Here is a 17,711-nt window from a genome sequence, read left to right as displayed (position 1 = left end):
CTTGTCAAAAGGTTACGTATCTTTATTTAAGTTGACAGCAAAGGTTTTTCAAAGATCAGTTACAACGTGATCGCAAACTGGTTTTCCGGCTTCATATTCAACCTGATTTTTTTATTTTTTTTTCTCCTTATTACCGCTTTCAGGTCTGTCTGTAACAAACGGTCTCATACCTCTATGTATTGTGTAACTCTTCTTTCTCATAAAAAAACATGTGTGCAGCAGGTGTGGTATGGTTAGCCATAACTTGATTGACAATGGAGCTGGATAGGGAATTTCAGGTTTTTAGATGGAAGCAATTACATCGAGAACTTGAAGTTCCAGTCGGATCTGGAACAAATATCATTTGTAGAATTTACTTCAAGCTGCTTTGACTACCAGGAAGAGATGTTTAGTACATCAGGGCATTTCTTATTTTGCTGGGTATGTTTTCATTACATTTTGAAACATGAGATGAAGCTCGTACATACCATTTGCGTTAATTGTTTAATACGGCTGCTGTCCTTTTTCAAAGGTGGTGATTTAAGTCTCTGAGTTGCGATGAAAAAGAGAGTGTCGCTTGTTGTCTTTTCGTGCGGTTCCTGTATTCTTGTGTTTGGCTCTCACCACCCACTGCTTCCTCCCTCCTTTCTCCTCCCCTCTCTTCTTCCATCTCTCGTGGGGATGTGATCTCGTTGTATTCTCCGTTGATGCTGCTCTCGAACACCTGGACAGAAGTGACATAGCAATAAGGACAGAGACGGGAAGAAAAGAGAGCGGATACTGGTAGATGACCGGGAAACGTGCAGAGGCAGCAGGGGGATTGAGACAGAGAGGCTGATGGGATAGACTCTTTAGGATAAAGTGGCACGAGGCTGCTGTTTATTACAATCTGTTCTATTTAATGTTTTGACCTATTTGTTCAGCTGCAACGGAAATTATTTTTTACCAGCAATAGTGTTTTGCAGAGCGGTGTGAGAGCTGAATAGCAGGTATTTACTTTTACACTCTTTTTTTTTTTTTTTTTATCAGTGTGGCTAGAAGCGGTCAACATCCTGCATGATGTATTAGTCATACAAAATTGCAGAAGATAGTGTAAAAACGATTCTTCCTGGCTCTGGGCATTGAAAGAGGAATGGAGCTACCTGGACTGGAAAAGCAGAACAGAAAGCAGACACCTGACCTTTCGTTTGACTTGCCAGCATGTCAGCCTTTAGGAGGAGCAGGAACTCCAGACGCTCGACCGACTCCATCTATGATATGTTACAGCTGGTGAGCCCTTCAGTCTGATGAGTGTGTGTCTGTGACCCCTGTGTTATGGATATGATCCTGCAGAGGTCAGTGATTATGTGATGGGACCAACAGTGCCAAGGTTAGAGGTTCAATTCCCATCAGAGCAACCCATTTGAACAACTAATGGAATATGTTTGACTCCTCACACATTGTGATAACATGGAACTTCAGGGTTCAGACCTAATCACAACACCCTGTTTATATGTCCATGAAACGAGTGAAGCATTATTCATTGTGTTATTATATATTTTTTTTAAACAATCACTGTGCCAATTGAGATGTATTGATGTATTATCAGTTGGGCTCAGTGTGTGTATATATATATATATATATATATATATATATATATATATATATATATATATATATATATATATATATATATATATATATATATATATATATATATATATATATATATATATATAATATAAATAAAAACTGGATTTAAGTACATATTTTAATATTAATAACCTCAACTTTTGTGCCTGTATAATACATTGTGTGTGTGTGCCTGTTGAAGGAGGAGTTTTTAAATTGTCGGCAATATTGTTCTTGCATGACTAACCTTCAGGGAGTGATGCTCACAATGCAACGTGAATAACTTGGACAGGCTTTATGATAGGCAGGCTATTAGTTTACTTGTATTACATATTTTTGGTTGCTTGTGTGGTTGTCGTTGTTGGTGTCCTTCTAGTGAACTCATTCTAGTGAACTTGTTGATATCGTTCTAATGAACTCAATGCTGGAATTTCAGCATCAGCACATTTTTCAAATTGTGTGTGCGTGTGGAGCCAGCAGTGTTGAGAAACTGGTTTGAATACCACAGTGGAAAATTGTTTGTCATCGCTGCAACTCAACAGGAGACAAGCCGTGGAATCAGCAAAGACGAGCCGTGTCTTCCAGCTGACCAGCTGTCTGTAGATCAGTCAGTAGAAACACACAAGCAGGCGCAGTGTGTTGTCACAGAATACAATTAATAAACACCTTCACTGACTCCACACAGCTGTGGGATGTTTGTGTGATTTACATTTGCAACAATACTTTTATGAATAACACTGACTGCCGGTTTGAATTAGAGCCATTAATCCCATCAAACTAAACAATGGCTGAAAATCAGATCCTGCAGATAAAGATTGTGGCTTGCACACCATCAATCGATCAGCTGTTCACAACACAGTTCCACTGCAATGGCTCATGTGTCTATTCTTGATGGTTTGATTGTGCTTGTTTAATTATCTCACAAGAAAGGGGATTCTTAATAATTGTCCAGCCTTACCAGCTCAGAGCTTTCAATTTCTTGAAAGGTGTATTTGATGAAAGACAGTCTCACAACTGGATTAAGGCAAGAATTAGGCGTGTAGTAGTGGTGATTTAAGACAGGAGTCAAATTTAATGCGACATGGAGTATGAATCATGTGCAATTAGTGTTCAGTGTGTGGGCTGAGTCATTCATTCCCCCACATTTCAAGGAGATTATTTTTCTTTGTCATTTTAATGTACTAGTCCTGGCTAGTGGAGACAGTGGAAAGATGTCTCTCATCAGACCTGCCTGGACTTGGTCCGCAAACAAACCCATGAAACCACAGATTCACCAAAGTTTCATACAAATCAACTAGGAACATAGGTTGTATTTACAGACACTGGAAATATTTATAATTGTTTTGTTATTGTAGGATTTATTGCTGTATTGCTCACAGTGCATTTCCGAGTAGCACATCCAGCCTCACTTTTTAAAATGCTCCTATGTCACTTTCTTCGCCTACGCACTGTTGCATCACCTTCACAGCCTTGGAACTATGAAAGAAGCAGTAAATGTGGACAAAGCCTCTTGTGTGGGTTCCAGTTTGTCCTTCTCAAACTGCTGTTGCACATCAGTATGGAAGATAATTCAACAAAGCTTTTTCTAGACGTTTTTGACGCTCACTTTGCAAAGCATGGTACTGAATAAGAAATGTGTGAGTCTTTAGTTTTTAGGAAAAGCAACTGTTATTGGTGTGTAGAGGCAGAGGGGAAGGGCCCTCTGCTTTTTTTCCCTTCCCAACATTAGGCACACTACGGCACCAGTTTTGCCTGGCAGGTTTGCACATGCTTGGTATTTTTGATACCAGGGGTGTTGTTATGGCAGGTTTTGCAAGCTTGTATATTGTATGTTTTGTTGCTGGTGCATATTTTTGAGTTTGTTCTGTACTCTTAACATGCTTCCCTTTCTGCTTACGGTAGCCCTCAGGAGAACAACTACTTTTTAACTTGTCAAAAATGCACTTATAACAGCCTAATCTACAGATGAGTGACACGGTATTTGTCTCTTTTCTGTACAGGGCACAGAGCAGGTCACTGCTTTCTGCCGCAGTCTCCATGACATGAATCCCCTGGAGTGCCCTATGTCGTCATCCTCATCGTCGTCCTCGTCATCCCTCTCGCCGAGCCCTGTGACGGCTCTACCACCCACAGCAGGCATTGCCACCCAGAGACAGCTCTCCCACGCAGACAAACTCCGCAAGGTCATCAATGAACTCGTGGAGACGGAGAGGACTTACGTTAAAGTCAGTATAAGCTCTCCTGGAGCGTTAAGACAATCTTTACCACACAGATCGATGCCCAGTGAGTCATATTTGTAGCTGTTTGATAATGGACGCACAATCACACATATTATTGCTGGTAAAACCATATTCAACTTTTTGTTTATGGTGTCATCATCATTGTAATAATAAGTTGTTAACATGCTTTTTGTGTCATAGTGGGTTATATTCATACCTGTGAGAGCTGATTTCTTTTTTTAATTTAAAATCCTCAGGAAAGCCTTGACTTCAATAGACGCCTACACAAGCTCTTCCTTATTCTTCCTTCAACATCTGATCACAGGCTAATCTTGTTCCTATCTATCGTCTCTTTCAGGACCTGAGCTGCCTCATAGAGTGCTACTTGACACCTTTGCAGAAAGAGAGTTTCCTTACACAGGATGAGGTACCTTCTAGCTGATCTGTAAAATCCAAGAATCAAAAACTTGACATGAATTGTTGTAGATTTACATAACCCGAAACACTGACGATGCTCTTGAGGTCGTAACCGTTTCAGAACGATGCTTTGTGTGTTATAGCTGGATGTTTTGTTCGGTAACCTCGGGGAGATGGTGGAGTTCCAGGTGGAGTTTCTACGGACACTGGAAGATGGCATCCGACTGGTGCCAGATCTGGACAGACTGGAAAGGGTGGAGCAGTTTAAGGTGAGGGAACATTAATTTCCTTAAATCTGTTCATTACATTTTTAATCATCTAATAATTTGCCACGCTTTTACTTGGATAATTAAGTATATACTGTGTGGCGTAGGGTGTTATGCAGTTATGTAGACATGTTTGCCATGGAGTACATTTCCTCTAACTGCAGGGCGCCTCCCAAACCAAACCCAATCATTTTAGCTCTAGGGGGGGTTAAAGTGGTTCCTTTTTAAAGGAAGTCATTCTCATTTACTAGAGTGCAGCTTTGATTTATGAGCAAATATATTTCTATTGAGATGGTGTGTAATGCTCATGTGTTTCCACAGAAAGTGCTGTTCTCCTTGGGGGGTTCATTCCTGTATTATGCCGATCGCTTCAAGATCTACAGCGCCTTCTGTGCCAGCCACACCAAGGTCCCCAAGGTCCTGGCTAAAGGTAACAACATGCACACGTTGACTGGCATCACACTCAGAGCCACCGCATGTTCCTCTTGTACAGTAGTGTCTTGCTATCTACCATTAGTGGCATGTGATAGCTGAGAGCCTATTGTAGTACGGGAAGCATGTTGTTTTATTCACATGCCCTGCAGTATGGAGGGCATGCTGTAACTAGTATCCGCACACAGTGAGGCATACACTTGAGACTGACAGCGTGTGTGTGATCACGCAATTGAGAGGTTGAGTTCTGCATTTACTGCTTTGGTTGCTTCCCTGACGGACACTTTAGTGGCCACCTGTTTAGGTTTTCATCTCGTGATTAAAGTTCTTTACAGGTATAGAGGATCTTTTAGATGCAGCACCCTGTTTCTGTTTCCTTGCCCTACAAAATTAACAAATGTTCATATTTCTGCTCATCCAGCCAAAACCGACCCAGATTTCAAGGCTTTCTTGGCTGAGAGAAACCCCAGACAGCAACATTCATCCACTCTGGAGTCCTACTTGATCAAACCCATCCAGAGGGTTCTGAAGTACCCGCTGCTGCTAAGGGAGCTCTACTCTCTCACTGACCCTGACAGTGAGGAACACTACCACCTGGACGGTAAGCCAGTGTCTTTTTAAAAATGTATTATTCATTTTTAACATTAAACTGTTGTGAAGCTGTATAATATCAGTGCTAGACCCATGGAATTATAATTAATAAAGATACATTACATTATGTTGATTGTGATTTGGAGATGACAAATGTTTGTCCACTTCAGTTGCAATGAAGGCCATGAATAAAGTTGCGAGCCACATCAATGAGATGCAAAAGCTCCATGAGGAGTACGGAGCTGTTTTCGACCAGCTCATCAATGACCAGACTGCGGATAAAAAAGAGGTACAATTTTATTCAAGGCTGGATCGGTCGTGAATCCAATAGATTATGCAATCATTTTAAGTCGTATTTTACAATCTGTTGTATTATTTTGTTTGTCCCAGGTGGCTGACCTCTCGATGGGGGATCTTTTGCTACATTCGACTGTGGTGTGGATCAACCCTCCAGCCTTTTTGGTCAAGGGCAAAAAGGACCCTGATATGGCTGCTTTTGGTAAGGCTTAATGTGGATTTTGGATTATATTATAGGATTGATTCTGCCCAACTCCAGTCTTTCTTATGAAGACATTTTTGTTGGAATTTAAATATTTTTATTTCTTTTCAATTTTAAAAGTGTTGTCTCTTTAACAGGCATAGAAACCTTTTCATGCATTTACCAGCTTTTCTTTGATCCATCTAACTATATCTAATGCAATTCAAATTAAACAGCCTTGTAGGAAATCCTACTATATCATAATTATGTATCAAAGACGCAATATAAGCTTCATAAAAGTAGACTTTATTGCATTAGTTTTGGTTGCATTGCAGCATCACTTGATGTGCATTTTGAAGTCATAATGGGTGAAAAGTTCCACAGTCTTCATTTTTAAGTACAACTCTTCAATATGAAAATGTTTCAATTATGACATGCAGTTTTGCATCTTTATGCATTGGATTGGTCACATCTGCAGTATTTCTAATAGACACATGATCTGCAAAGCGCTCATCCCTTTGTATTAAATACTGAAACACTGTGATGAGTAAACTAATATTTCCAAATACAATAGATGAAATAGTTATTGTTTCTTCTACAACAAGAGCAATGGTACTGTGTCTACTGTTCTCTGCCCTGCAGGCACGTGGCACTTTACTGTATCCCACATAATTCTGCCATGCATGGTGAGGCTGGGTGCTATTTCAGACAGCGAGGAAATAGACTTGGTAAAAGGAAAACCCAGTCGGGCATAGAACATATAACATATTTCTTTACTTATCACGTGAAATGCAACATGTTATCTTTTCATAAAAGGGATTATATGAAATTCTCACACAAAAAATGTCCTGTTTCTTAAAAGTGTCAGCCCAGACACTTTTAGTATTACATATTTCATGTAGATGGTATCAGAGCTTTTCCTGGCAAGGCGATAGTGAGTTGCAGAGGTTGCTTTGTGCATGCAATGTCGTGACTTTGGTCCATATTCATCTTTTTAGCTGCTGTATAGCATGCCAGTAGTTTGAGGCTGTTTTTCCTCGAAAGATGGGACAAAAAAAAGCATCCATTGACATGCTGCATCAAGCTTGTAGTAAATGAAGGAAAGAAATGTCTACTTTGATATCTCCGGTGAATGAAAACAGACCCTCCTTATGGTTTCCATGTTTCCTTTGCCCTCATTTAGTGTTCAAAACAGCAGTTGTGTTTGTGTACAAAGACAGCTCCAAGCACAGGAAAAAAATCGTAAGTACTATTTTTCTGTTGATGAATCCAGTCTGAGAAACACTTTGTTGTTGGATGTATTTTTGTGGATTGGGGCTCGTGGCTTTCTCTTAAGTGGTTTTCTTTTAAATTGCTTTTTGTTTTGTTTTGGGTAGCACATTGAGGATACAAAGAAATTAACGTTAATGTCTTTCATCATGGGGCAATATAATGAATTGAAAGAGGGTAGTTATCGGCAATTGGATAGACTGAAGATACTTTACATCCACACTTCTACTAGTCCCCTTGTACACTACAATCAGGTGCGGTATGGTGGATGGTTGTGTCTGTAAACCACCCTTCTGTGATTGCACTCTTGCGCTCTCTGCTGTCATCTTGGTGTATTGCAGTGGTTATGTGTTAGATATCTAACCAGTTCCTCTTCTTTTTTAGGGTGGATCTCACCGTGTATCTGTGATTGATGACAAAGATCCTTTCCGTTTCCGTCACATGATCGCGACGGACTCTCTCCAAGTCCGTGCCCTTGCAAGTAGGTCTATTTAAATACAGTAACATGTAGAAAATTTAATTTTCCATTTCTCCAGGTACTATAAGCCAATTTTAGGAGTGGTAGTTTTTTTTTGCTGCAACCTAGTACACTTGCATAAAAAGAAAATTAATTTAGGTGGTTAAACTTTACAAAAAGAGTTAAATGGAGGAGCCAACTCACTGATGCATATTTTGTGTTTAAAACAAATCTGTGACTAAAAGGCTCCAGCATAATTAGAATAGATGACTTGTACCATTTCATTTAGTGAAAGCAACTTTTTTTATACACCGTAGACACAGCAACATGGAGCAATTCGGGGTTCAACATGGACTAGCAGAGCCGGGGCTCGAACCACCGATCCTCTGATTTGAAAGACGAGCATGCTAAACACTGAGCCACAGTCGCCACAAATCCCATCAGCAAAACATTTTAATAATCTGCTCTTTTCTCAAAAAATTGTATTGGACAAGAATTGAAATGTTTAGATAAAGCTCTTTGAGGCACCATGTGGAGACATTCATTTGTCTTGCCTGGGAAGCACAGTTACCACTTGAGTGTATTGTTCTTTTTAGGAATACATTTATTCAGCATTTCTATATTGAGGGCACGGTCAAATATAATTTGCATGTGAGGCTGTTGTCGTCCAAACTACAGAGGTCGTTTCTGGTGAAATATTTTCTGACAGTGGCTTCAAAGGCTCTGGAGTCCACTCAGTGTTGCTGGTTTTCTTTCCCAGAAATAAATGATAACCCTTTGTAAGCAAAATGGATGGATACCCATTAGTATGTCTGCATGTAACCTCCTCACATCTCTGTCCTGTGAACCTTAAATCACCGCCTGGCAGTGTGTTGTTTTCATCTGCCAAGTGGCCTATTGTTTAGGAGGGAAGAAATTGATGACAGAAATGAACTGAATGCTCCCTCTTCTCCTTCTTCTCTCAGACTCTGAGGGTACATCGGTGTGTGAGGTCGTTCACACAAGATCCGAATCAGAAGGAAGACCAGAGAGAACCTTCCAGTTGTGCTGCAGGTATTATTCTTAAAAAAAAAAAAATTACACATGTATTCAAAACGTGAACTAAAAGCTCCTTTTTTTTTGTTGTCTAATCTGCAGTTCTCCAGAAAGTAAGAAGGATTTCCTGAAAGCGGTCCACTCCATCCTTCGGGAAAAGCAACGCCGGCAGCTTCTTAAGACAGAGTCTCTGCCACCCAACCAGCAGTACGTCCCATTTGGGGGAAAACGTCTTTGTGCCCTAAAAGGAGGGCGACCTGCCATGAACAGAGCAGGTGACAAAGCTCAAGTATAGCTTCTAGTTCACAGGACAAGAAGGGCCAACAATGTTTGGACATGGCATTAACAAGACAATGTGTTTTATCTTTCTTTCTGCTTGTATAGCATCGGCTCCATCACGAACACTACCCCGCAGGAAACTGGCGAGGAACCGCATCACCATTGACACCGACCTGGTTTTCCATGGCGGCAACAACAACAGCAACGATTCAGACACCTCCCACCAGTCTTCTTACCCGCCTCTGTCCCAGCATGCTCTTCCTCAATCCAACAAACCTCAAGGAGAGGACACGGACCGCTGGGTGGAGGAGCAGTTTGATCTGGGTCGCTATGAAGAACAGGGTGAGGGCATTGATGTGGGGCAGATGAAGGAGACGGACATTTTGAGCGACGACGACGAGTACTGCAAGTCTGTCCGAGCTGCTTCGGCAGAACCGGCCGACCTGGAGGGGAGGATGGAGGGACTCGACCTTCAGGCCGCAGAGGTGAGGAGCCACAACCTGAACGGACGAGCGGAGTCTGGAAGTGAGATAATGCTAAGCGTCACGCAGGAGGAGGAAGTTGATCGAATAAAGCATGATGATGATGATTCAGGCTTGGTAGACTCCTTCACCTCTCGTGGTGTCTCTTTGTCTCGCTGTGCAACCCCGACTCTAAAGCTTGCCACAAATAAAGACCACGACGTCATCTGGGTGCGGCGGGACGACTTTGCTAACGGGTGCAACAATGACGTCTTCTGATTGTGAATCATAGAAAACGAGATGACAAAGGGTCGCTTCTTCCACTTTTAGTAGGAGGGCAAGAAAATGGGAAAGAGATTAGTTACAAGCTTTAAATATGTAGAGTTTGGAGGTATTCGTGTATAGAAGGTATTCAACCTCAGATAGTTCTCCCTGTATCACCAAACAACCCTCTTCTTCCCACCTAACCTGCATTTCCGTTGTACTGAAACACAGCGAGTAAGGAAAAGTAAAATGTACTCCCATCCCAAAATGCTTAAAAGTGAAGCCGAAAGAATACATGATCCTTACTGTTTTAGACATACACCCAGGCAATACACACACCTGTGGAAATGTATGCGAACATATGAACACAACAACACTGCATGTGCACGTAAGTACACAATAAAGTGTGTGTGTGTGTGTACACTGTAAGTGCATAAAGTACACAGGAGCACAGAGACGCTATAGATGGCTGCTGTACTGTGCACACGTCGTACTGAAGAGACATCATCACTGAACTGTGATCTTGTGGCTAAAATGTCTATTTTTCAACACGGGAATGTGGGTGTTATATTTTTCTGACTCAGAAACTGTGTTTGTATTTTAACACTCAAGGGCTGTGTGTTACTCTTCAGGGGCTTTTGGCTTAATGACTGCTGTGTACGAAGATGAGATGATATAACTAGCTTTATTGTGCTTTTATTGTTTTTAACTTAATATCAGCTGCACATTGGTGTCTAGTCAGGAGTACAAAAGAGTGCCGTTAACCTCCTTGTATGAAACATTTTGAAACTCACTTTTGTTTTCTAGGATATTAATTTACAAGTTGGTTTACCAATTCTTTATTTAATGATTGCCTTTTTACTGTAATTTGGAATGTTTACACCACACTCGGATGCCCAGTGTTACAAACCCCCTTTTGTGTGTTTGGTGCCAGAAACGGGCTTGAGAGAGCCATCGCTTGTGCCCTTCACATAAAAATCCCGTCCCTAATTTTGTTCCTCAAATAACATGCCATTTTTATTTTGGTAATTAATGTACTGCATCCACTCTAGGAGGCCATGCTCATCATGCCCAATATTCATGAATATGCTATACCATTAATCCTTGAAATGGCTTAATTCCTCCAACAATCCTGTTTTACTTGACTTTTCTTTATTGTTTTGAAAGGAGGTATTCAATAGAGCCATGTTAGTGGCTGTACTGTAGCTCCACAGAAGGTCAATCATGCAGTTGACCCGTCATCCTCTGACCGATTCAGACATCATCTTCTCTCTCTCTCTCTCCAGCTCCTTTGACATGTCAAGAAGCATCACAACAATGGACAAGCTGGCTGAGACTTTACATCCATGACATATGACATCAATCCTTGCTATATTTCCACTTTCCCCCTCCTGCGTTTCTTCCCTTTTTCCACCAGGCTGTGTTGTTTCACTATGTCATAACAGCCTGATTGCAGAGCTCGAAACCATCATGCACACCTTAATGGATGTATTGAACATGCACTTAATACCCAACTGTGAGGGGGCGGGAATCTGAGAGCTACTCTGATTCAGAGTGTGAGGTCATTGGAGGGGGGGATAATACACTTTGGATGTTCTTATTGTTGTATTTTTATTATGATGCTGGTTTCTTAGAATTTAGCTTTCTGGGTGATATGGACGCTGAGACACAATCACCTGGCCTTGGAGGCAAATCCTGTGAGAACCCCTTTGACTCCTCCCTTTGTACTTTTAAAATTGTGTTCGTACATAAAATTGTGGAGTATTATCATTTTTATGTTTTAAAATAAATTTTCTAAATTTAGTTGTGACGGTGTTAATTATTTTTCATTTTACATAGTCAAAGGGCTGCTTTCCCTCTTCTACCACACTGATACAGAGCTAACCCAATGTTCTCCTTAAAGGGATGCCTTTTCATAAACATAACGGCCTCAGAGGTTATTGGAAGATCACATTCAGTTGATCAAATAAAAATGAGACGCCAGATGATTTTTTTTTTTTTTCAGATTCAATTGCTATCTTAAATTGTATTTGGTTGGATTTCAGGTATTGCAAAGGGTGAAATAAGGGATCAAATCAGTTTTGATGGATAACTGAATATTCTGAAAGTAGAGGCAGGAAGTAAAGGCTTGATATAGTAAAGCTGCTGCTGATATAAAGTAAAAGACATCACCTACATTTCAAAGTAGTTTAAACACCAAAAAAGCATTTCTTTGAAATTCAATTCTGCTAATGGGCCAATAATGTTTGAAGAAAATTCTTTGCTTTAAAATGTATCCTTTTAATTCAATGTGAAGTACTCCTCTTTCTGCAGCTCTAGCAGATATTTACACGCATGCTATTTACCTGACACTTTAGAGAGAGACACTTCTGCTCAGTATTCATGTCAGGCAAGTTTGGTGTTAGGGCTGTTGCCCAAGGGCTTCTTCTGGAGAGGCTAAATGGTCATTTTCTGAGTTAATTAAGTTTGTCTATAGGCTGTTTGTCAGGTTGCGTTTGGCAGGGTTTTTTCACCTCACTTTGGCTGCCAGCTTTGAGAGTTCACAAACATTGTGATAAACAAAATGTCAGTTCTGACGTAATGCAGAATTTGCTTAAGGAGAGCAAGACTGCGACATGGCGGGCACCTGGAATCTTTGCCTTTTTCAAATGTCACGATACCACACAGCAGTGTCGAGTTAACAAACTTCAGAAATCCAGTAGTGAATTGATGTCGCCTAGTCACATACATGTGTATGTTTTATGCTACTCCAATAACAAAACGGATGACTAATTCAAATATAGTATTTAGGCCCGGTCTATAAAGATGATTAAATATGTCCACATGCCTTACTTAAAGATGGATGTTAAAGCACATTAAGTGACTCTTTTATTTACAATACATGTTCATGTCCTGTTGTCGTTATTTGAGTTTGGGAAGGCATCCTTGTCTGCAGTGAGAGATAATCTGGCATCTGCCCTGTAACCTGAAGATTATTCTCCTCTCATCAGGACCGGTGGAGAGAACCGCTGTCAATCCATCTGCTCCTTAATCCCAACCGAATGGAGCCAAACTATGCAGAGATAACAAGAACTAGATCACGGCTACATTCAGTGTAAAAACTAGTCTATCAAATAATGAAGATGCCTATTTTTGGCGGGAAATATAAAAATAAAATAAAAAAAATACTTAATTTAATATATTTCCAAATAGTTGACCACCATTCTTACTATAGGCACACATCTTTATTCAATAAAGACAACATAAGGTGTTTACATTTTTCAATAAAGGACAGCTGTTGCCTAAAGGCTACATGTATGCAACATGAGGTCAACATTCCATCACTTCTTTGGGCAATAGAATAACAAACACTGATTTAATGCCATGACAGAATTGGGGTCAGAGGTCATTTCAGGAGTAAGACACTTGAAATTGAGGTGAGAGGACTTTTTGTTTTTCATGTCAAAATGTAAATACCCAGCTCTTCCAGTTGTTTTTCTTCTAAGATTTTACATAATTGGTTCATAATATAATATAAAGGGAGAATTCTAGTTTAGATGTTTCCTAGATAGACTATACATGTGGTTGTTAGTGACTTTTATTATATAAGGATACAAAATGCACTTAAATGAATTCATTTTCTTGATAATGTTTCAAGAAAGGTTATTGGATTTCAATAGTAAACGTTGCCATATTTGTATTTTCCCCATCAAAATAAAAGTTTTCCAAATGAAGTTCAAAGTGTGACGACCGACCCCGCCCTTTCCTACTTAAATATATAGATATTTTTTATTTTGAAAAGGCGTACCGGAAACCATTTATGGCGTGCCACTGATCCGCGCGCTCACACTCTCTCCAGCTCCTGCCTGACTAAAGAGTAAAAGTGGACGTGCTTACTCTGCCTCACTGTTTCTTCACCGCCAGTTTTTGTTCAGAAGCTGTGACTTGGATTGGTTTCGTACCGGAAAGGTGGATCCACGGAACTGGCGGTCATCATTGTTCGTCTCTCTGGTGCGACGAGGTGATGCAGAGTGCAAAGGATCGAATTGGGAATACAACTTGTGTTGCGCGCTGCCATGGCGCGTCAGGTGTTTCAGCGCGTGGATAGAGGCCGTTTCTTTCTGTCATGGTGTCAAGACCCGCAGTGAGTTCGCCTGGAGCACTATGGAGGAAAGAAAGAGACTTTTGTTCTATCTTCTTTTTGCGGCGCAGCTATGCCTGAGCTCAACACAAGTCCTCAGGATCGGTAAGTGCAACAGCTGTTTACGCACGGCGGTGTTGGCGTGGTCTGTATACGAATTGTTCCATTTTCTACCAGAGATAGGAGAGCATCTGTCACTACATCATATTCTTAGTTTTTACCTGTGCAAATACAGATGTTGTGACATTAAAGTCTTTTTTAAATAATTTCTTCTCCCATTTATCCGATTTGGTATCACTTCAGATGTATTTCGCGCCTTGTATATTATGAAAGTGATTATGGCATTAATTGCTGTTAATGTCATTTGGGTTATACTCAGTGCAAGGATGTGTCAGAACAGGAAAATGTTACCTGCCTGCATCAAAGAACAAAATACTCTTTGACAACTTAACTCCCTGCTGGTTAATTGGAAATAAACATTAGCATCTATCAGCCCCTGTTGAGTCCATACATTCAATTACTATGCAGAAAACAAAGGTTGTACAACAAATAGTCTGAAATTAGTTTAACATCACATAGAGCTCAAATGTGTAGAGGAACCCTCTGAGCTGATAAAGTAAACACTCACCTTTTTATTAATTCATAATCATACTGCTGATCATAATTTTATCAAAATGTCTTAAAAATGACATTGATAAAGGGAAAGTTTTTTTTTGCAATCGGATGGTTTGTCTGATTGAAATAAATCTTTTAAATTTCAATCTGAATTTAAGATATATATTATACAGAAGTCTGCACACACCAAGATGAACAAAAAGATGAGAGTAATAGATTATTAATTCCCCCTGAAGACTCCTCTGGCCTCTTGGAGCATTTTTATTCAAAATATGTCCTTTACAAACCGCTGAAACCTATCCATCACTGAGATGGATGTAATCTTGCCAGCTTGGGCGACGTAATCATCCGTCCTGCTGTCATATGGCATGTAGTAAAGAGGATGAGGGAACTTCACCTGGACTTGACTCGACTGGAGGAGGCTGATGAACACTGTGGGCTGTGTTCATGATCCAAGCGTCGCCTCGCCAAGAGTCTGACTGTAATATGTGGACGTACTTGACTGAATAAATGGAGAATTGTTGTCACTGCCACCTGTTCCTAACTTGGAGAGGTATAGAGGAGGTGCACATGCATTGCTAGTCCTGGATCAGATACCATACAGCAACATTGTATACAGACTATGTTGAGATGGAGGTAAAAAAAAGTATTTTTTACACTAAACCATGGTTTTGCATTTTTACCATATAGTCTTGTTTGACATGTTAATGCCTCTGATAATGAAGGTGCAGTAACATACTGTAAATCAACAACTAAATGAAGCCATTATGAACCCAAGTAATTTGAGGTTCTGGGTTGTGTGAGCCTACATTTAGGTGAAATATCTTTCCGTTGGTTGGGCCTTGTGACAGAGTAGCTTGCCATTTTTAGCTTGAAGGATTTGGACGCCAAACAGTCTGTCGGGTTTCTGATCAAATTGAAGATCCAATTCATACACGTTTTAAGACTGATATCATGAGTACCTATTATAATATATAATACCTATAACATATTTTGTTAAGATTAATTATTTGTGTCTGATATGGGTTTTCCACAAAAACAGGCTCAATAGTTAAGAGCTACTTTTTCTCCCTCACTGAAAAATCCAGATATGCAAACGTTTCAAAAGTGAATTGCTGGACACAAGATACTACTTCACTGAATGTCTCTGTGTTTGTGCACTGGAGGATTCCAGTATCCACATCACACGACAAATAGTTGTAATGTCACACATCCTGCTTGTGCGTACACATTAAACTCCGATTTAAAAAGAGAACCAAGAAGCACAACAACATCTGCACAGTGATGCAATAACTAAAACACACGGAGGAGGACTTTATAGAACGCGCTAACAAGACAAAAGGTCACATTGAATTACAGAAGATACACCAACCAAATAGCTCACAACTAGTTTATTTTTTTACATGAACTGATAACTGTATGTTTGCTTATTACTGATTTGAAAAGTAACAGTTCCTGTCGTGTTAATAGATTAATCAAGCCATTAACAACATCAAACATATGTTTCTGTTTTGCAATATCTCGTCACTTATCAGCTGACATACTGTCTACATCAATATATATCGTATCTGTGATCGTATCTGTGCTCACTTAATACTTATTACTCATGTGTTCTGTAAACTGGTATTCAGGGAGAAAATATTTGTTCTCCCCAGAATGGAATAATTCTATTCTAGGTTACATATTTTGATAACATTTTGATGGAAACTCGCCTGTCGATCTCATTTTATTACAAGCAGCATTTGTTCATTTTATTTGGTCCACAGCTTTTCTGATCTGGAGTTTAACTCTGGGTCACACATTCATATTCAGGACCATTCAAGACTAATAAGTTCAGCTTTCATGGTTCAGCTCCACACAAGTTCAGACATTTCCACAACTCTAAAAGACTTACACTATCAGCGTCTGTGTGTGCATGTGCATTCATGCATGTGTGAGAGTGAGAAAAATCTCAGATGTTCGGCTCAAGGTTTCACTTAATGTTAAATCGAAGTTAAGTTGGAGCTGGAACCTGCATTTATTACAAGGGCACCTACTTAATGTTATTCATTAGTTCCTTTCTCTCCAACAACTGGCCATTAGGAAAACGAATGAATCCCTCCGCCGCCAAATTGCCAGAGTTTTTTGCAAAGTTGGCCTCACTTCTGTTGAAGATATACACAGACGTACTTTGGAGTTGGCTGCCTCGGTTGCGGGATCGTTCATCATGCTGGCAGAAACCCAGGAATTTTGGTTCTGAGAGAGGAGAGGGAGCTTGTCATGGGATCGTATTGATAACACAGGTATCAATTTTTACATATTGATCCTGAGGCTTTTCTTGTGAGTTCTGGATGGTGAGCAAAACAGAGTTTTGTCTATGCCCCTTTTTCTTGTCAGATTTAGTGACACATAATAATAATAATAATAATAATAATAATAATAATAATAATAATAATAATAATTATACATTAATTTTATATAGCGCTTTTCAAAATGCTCAAAGACGCTTTACATGGGACAGAGACAAACAGAACAAAAAAAAAAAAAAAAAGAAAGACAATAGAGCAAACAAACAGAACACCCCCGGCACAAAAGAAAACTGGAGAAGCTGTGCAGAATGAGTCCTGTAGTGGAGGGTAAGGAACAGGGGCTAACATAACAAATTATTTTGGAACCTGTGAGCGACTCAACCTGAAAGGAAGCGGTGTTTAGTTTGCCAGCATGATTGCAATTGCTACACAAACTGCTTTCATCGTACAAACAGCTACTAATTCCCTTTTTTTGTAAATGGTGAAATTCTTCAATAGTAAACTGAGATAATTCTGTCAAAATGCTACAATTGAGGGTTATCTTGTGCTGAATAGCATTGGCATAGACTTCTGGACCAAATTGCATCACATGTTGTAGCTTGAAATGATTCTCCTGGTACATCACTCTTACAAATTCAAGTGCAAACTGATAGTGATGTAGGACATGTTGTCTTTCAGATACTACCGTGAGGCTTTTTGGTGCCCTTGCAGTCATTTTCCATTTCCGTCTGTCTCTTTTTTTTTTTCTGTTTTTCGCCTCTGACATCCCTGATTGCATTTTTGCCTTGTTTGCCATTTGTGCGTTTTCCTTGATGTGAGGTCGGGAACAAAACATTTCCCTCGTGTTTCCTCAAGCCAGGTTGGAGTGAAATGTCTGTCATTCAGTTTGCCACCTGAGACCACTTTTCTCCACCCTCCCAGAAGCATTTC

The 17,711-nt window shown here is 40.0% G+C and overlaps 2 protein-coding genes across 4 annotated transcripts in view; both read left to right on the top strand.

Annotated features, from left to right (window-relative positions):
- The window catches only part of LOC306753141 (rho guanine nucleotide exchange factor TIAM1-like), a 39,366-nt gene extending 27,811 nt beyond the window's left edge, over positions 1-11,555 (top strand). Inside the window, exons 17-28 of the mRNA XM_079236991.1 lie at positions 3,591-3,815; positions 4,168-4,236; positions 4,370-4,495; positions 4,814-4,922; positions 5,346-5,525; positions 5,686-5,804; positions 5,906-6,014; positions 7,177-7,235; positions 7,647-7,743; positions 8,685-8,772; positions 8,857-9,029; positions 9,139-11,555. Of these exons, the coding sequence (XP_079093117.1) occupies positions 3,591-3,815; positions 4,168-4,236; positions 4,370-4,495; positions 4,814-4,922; positions 5,346-5,525; positions 5,686-5,804; positions 5,906-6,014; positions 7,177-7,235; positions 7,647-7,743; positions 8,685-8,772; positions 8,857-9,029; positions 9,139-9,773 (1,989 nt within the window). The 3' untranslated portion in view covers positions 9,774-11,555. The remainder of the gene's footprint in view (positions 1-3,590; positions 3,816-4,167; positions 4,237-4,369; positions 4,496-4,813; positions 4,923-5,345; positions 5,526-5,685; positions 5,805-5,905; positions 6,015-7,176; positions 7,236-7,646; positions 7,744-8,684; positions 8,773-8,856; positions 9,030-9,138) is intronic.
- Positions 11,556-13,886: 2,331 nt separating this feature from the next.
- Positions 13,887-17,711, top strand: part of grik1a (glutamate receptor, ionotropic, kainate 1a) — a gene marked incomplete at both ends in the record, with an annotated part of 30,037 nt that continues 26,212 nt past the window's right edge. For 2 of the 3 annotated variants that reach the window (XM_079234505.1, XM_079234506.1), the window contains one exon: positions 13,902-13,983. In XM_079234505.1, coding sequence (XP_079090631.1) covers positions 13,902-13,983 — 82 coding nt within the window. Of the gene's footprint in view, positions 13,984-17,711 lie in introns of all 3 variants that reach the window. The other variant, XM_079234507.1, reaches the window with a different exon arrangement.

The sequence above is a fragment of the Taurulus bubalis genome (genome assembly GCF_910589615.1).
Source record: "Taurulus bubalis genome assembly, chromosome: 2".
NCBI lineage: Eukaryota > Metazoa > Chordata > Actinopteri > Perciformes > Cottidae > Taurulus > Taurulus bubalis.
This window is presented reverse-complemented; position numbering and strand designations above follow the sequence as displayed.